Source organism: Pygoscelis adeliae, unplaced genomic scaffold (genome assembly GCF_000699105.1).
Source record: "Pygoscelis adeliae isolate BGI_AS28 unplaced genomic scaffold, ASM69910v1 Scaffold650, whole genome shotgun sequence".
NCBI lineage: Eukaryota > Metazoa > Chordata > Aves > Sphenisciformes > Spheniscidae > Pygoscelis > Pygoscelis adeliae.
Genome location: NW_008823878.1, coordinates 40,548 through 43,062, shown reverse-complemented (window position 1 = coordinate 43,062; position 2,515 = coordinate 40,548). Strand labels below are relative to the sequence as shown.

The 2,515-nt window shown below is 59.2% G+C and overlaps 1 protein-coding gene across 1 annotated transcript in view; it reads left to right on the top strand.

The window, feature by feature from the left end:
- The window catches only part of MROH6 (maestro heat-like repeat family member 6), a 55,456-nt gene that overhangs the window by 20,856 nt on the left and 32,085 nt on the right, over positions 1–2,515 (top strand). Inside the window, 2 exon segments of the mRNA XM_009334583.1 lie at positions 717–824; positions 1,869–1,988. Of these exon segments, the coding sequence (XP_009332858.1) occupies positions 717–824; positions 1,869–1,988 (228 nt within the window).

Sequence of the window (2,515 nt, the reverse complement as noted above, 5' to 3'; positions counted from 1 at the left end):
ACGGGGGGTGGTGGGAGGGCAAGCGGCAGCCGGCTCCAGAGCTCCCCTCGGCTGGGCTCGCCAGGGCTTCGCGCGCGGGACAGCAGCACGGGCTGGGTCTGCAGAGGCAGGTATTCACCTTCGCCCACCCTGACCGTGGTGGCAGAGGTCGTCACTCGTCACGCTGCCGGGTCTTGTCGCTTCGGAAGCGGAGATGCAGGTCAGCGCAGAGGGTGACTTGCAGTTCCTGCAGGGAAAGTTAAAAATGAGCTTTCGGGTGTGCTGGTGGGTCGGAGAACAGCAGTCCCAAGTGTGTCTCCTCACTTAATTGGAGAGCCTTAAAATAGGGCATGGAGAAGCAATTAAAACTGGGCAGGGCTCATCCTGCTCCTCTGATGATGGCAGTGTTACTTGGGTGCAGTTTATCTTGGAAGAGACCTGACCCTGAGGAAAAGGGCACGTTTCTGGAGTCGGGGGGACGGGTGTGTGCTGGCAGGACCCACTCTGGGGTGGGCAGCCTGCCTTCCGAAGGGCCAGCGAGCCTTCCGTGGTGATCCGGGGGGTACGTGCTCACTCGGTGCAGACAGGGGGTCTGGGTACGTCTGACGCAAGCCCCCCGCGTTTTATTTATTGCACTGCTCTTGCCCCTCCTGGCTGAGGCTCCTGGCTGAGGCTCCTCGCTTAGCCGGGAGCAGGTTTGTTAGGATGCCTGCAGCTGACGGCTCTTCCTCCCGCAGTTCCTTCAGGAGACGCTGGCGGCCGTTTCTGACAACACGTGGATTTGCCATTTCGTCACGGAGATGTGCAGGCAGCTGAACAGCTACAACGGCTTCCTGCTGGAGAAGGTGATCGTGTCGGGGAGCGGGGGGATCGACGGGCTGGCATTGCCCGTCCCGCCGCGGCGTGTTCGCAGGGGCAGGGCCAATCCGGCTCTCGATGCTTTCCGAAAGCATCGTTCTGCCAACAGCTTGGCACTGGGAAAGGGGTGTTAGGAGGGAAGAAGAAACAGCAGGAGGTTAGCGAGGTTGCTGGGCAGGCTTGAAAATGAAATACTGGTCAGTCCACAGCCGAATTGCTGGCTCGACCTCCTGGCCAGGCTGCGTTGCTCTGCCTGTGGTGGTCAGACCCAACTCGTGGTCTCTGCAGCTTGCAGTACTTCTGCTGTGAACGGGCCTGTAATTAAGCTGAGCAAGAAGCGAGCTGAACCAGGCAGAGAGCTCTCTGGTGCAGAAGGGAAGGAACGGAATGACCCCGTTTCTGACCGCACCGGTGCAGGGGTGGGCTGCGAGGTTGTAACCTCCAGGCTGGCGAGGGTAGAGGACAGGGGAGGTCTCGCTGCGGTGGGTCAGGAGGGAAGAGGTCTCCCGCGTGCAGGTGGCTGCTGAAGGACTTGGTGTTTCTGCAGGGGTGTAGGAGCAGTCGGGGCTGAGCCTCGCTTGGCTGGTCACCAGGGGCTGTGGAGGCATCGCTGGAAAAAAAAAATCTGTCTTCGTGCTCCCTCTGTCGCGATGACTTTGTTTCTCTCTGGGCAGGAACAAGGGTTTCGTTATACCTGTTCCTGGCTCCAGTGAATGCAGTTGGCTCAGTGCCCTTCTGGGGTTAATGGCGTATTCTGACGCTGAGCTGCTGATCAGGCTTAGCTGAGAGCGCCGCTGTGGGGAGGCTCTTTCTTGGACCGAACGCCGCTCTGCCATGGGACTTCTGTCCCGGTGCACCCTGGTGCTCCGAGTGCCCCAGCTGCTTACGGCCGGGCTCTGTCCTGCACCTTTGCTTTAGGGCACGAGCCTCCAGCGTGCTGCGAGGAGTAATCTGTGCGTGACCAAGCTCAGTCTGCCTCCGAGGGCTCGGCAGGGTTTCACGAGGTGGTAACGTTCCTCTTGCTCTTCCAGAACTTCCTGTATAAATGCATCGGGACGACGCTTGGGGCATGCACCAGCAAAGACCTCGTGCAAAAGCAGCTCCAGGAGCTCCTGGAAACAGCCAGATACCATGAGGAGGCAGAAAGAGAGGTGAGGAGGAGTTGTGCCAAATATCCCAAGGGTTATCCTGACGGACCAGGAGAGCAGTCCTGCCATGCTGACCTCTCTTTTTCCGGTCCCACCATGCCTGGCCTGGGCTTGTACGTTCCTGGAGAATGGCTTGTAGGGTAGGTTGCAGCATCTGGGTGAACGAGCCCAGAAAAATGAAGAGAGCCCACCTGCAGCTACCCAAAGGCAAGAGGGCTCTGAAGCTGGGTGAGATGCAGGGAGTGCCTTGGGACGCTGTCTCAAGTGGCGTGTGGCCCCGGACTGGGACAGGCTGCTGTTTGCCAGCCCTGAGTGTGCTGGCAGAGTTGCTTCCTCAGGGAAATCCTAGAATGGACTCATAGAATGATTTGGGTTGGAAGGGACCTTTAAAGATCACCTAGTTCAATCCTCCTGTTGTGGGCACGGACGTCGTCAACCAGATCAGGCTGCTCAGAGCCCCGTCCAACCTGACCTTGAACACTTCCAGGGATGGGGCATCCACCACCTCTCTGGGCAGCCTGTGCCAGTGC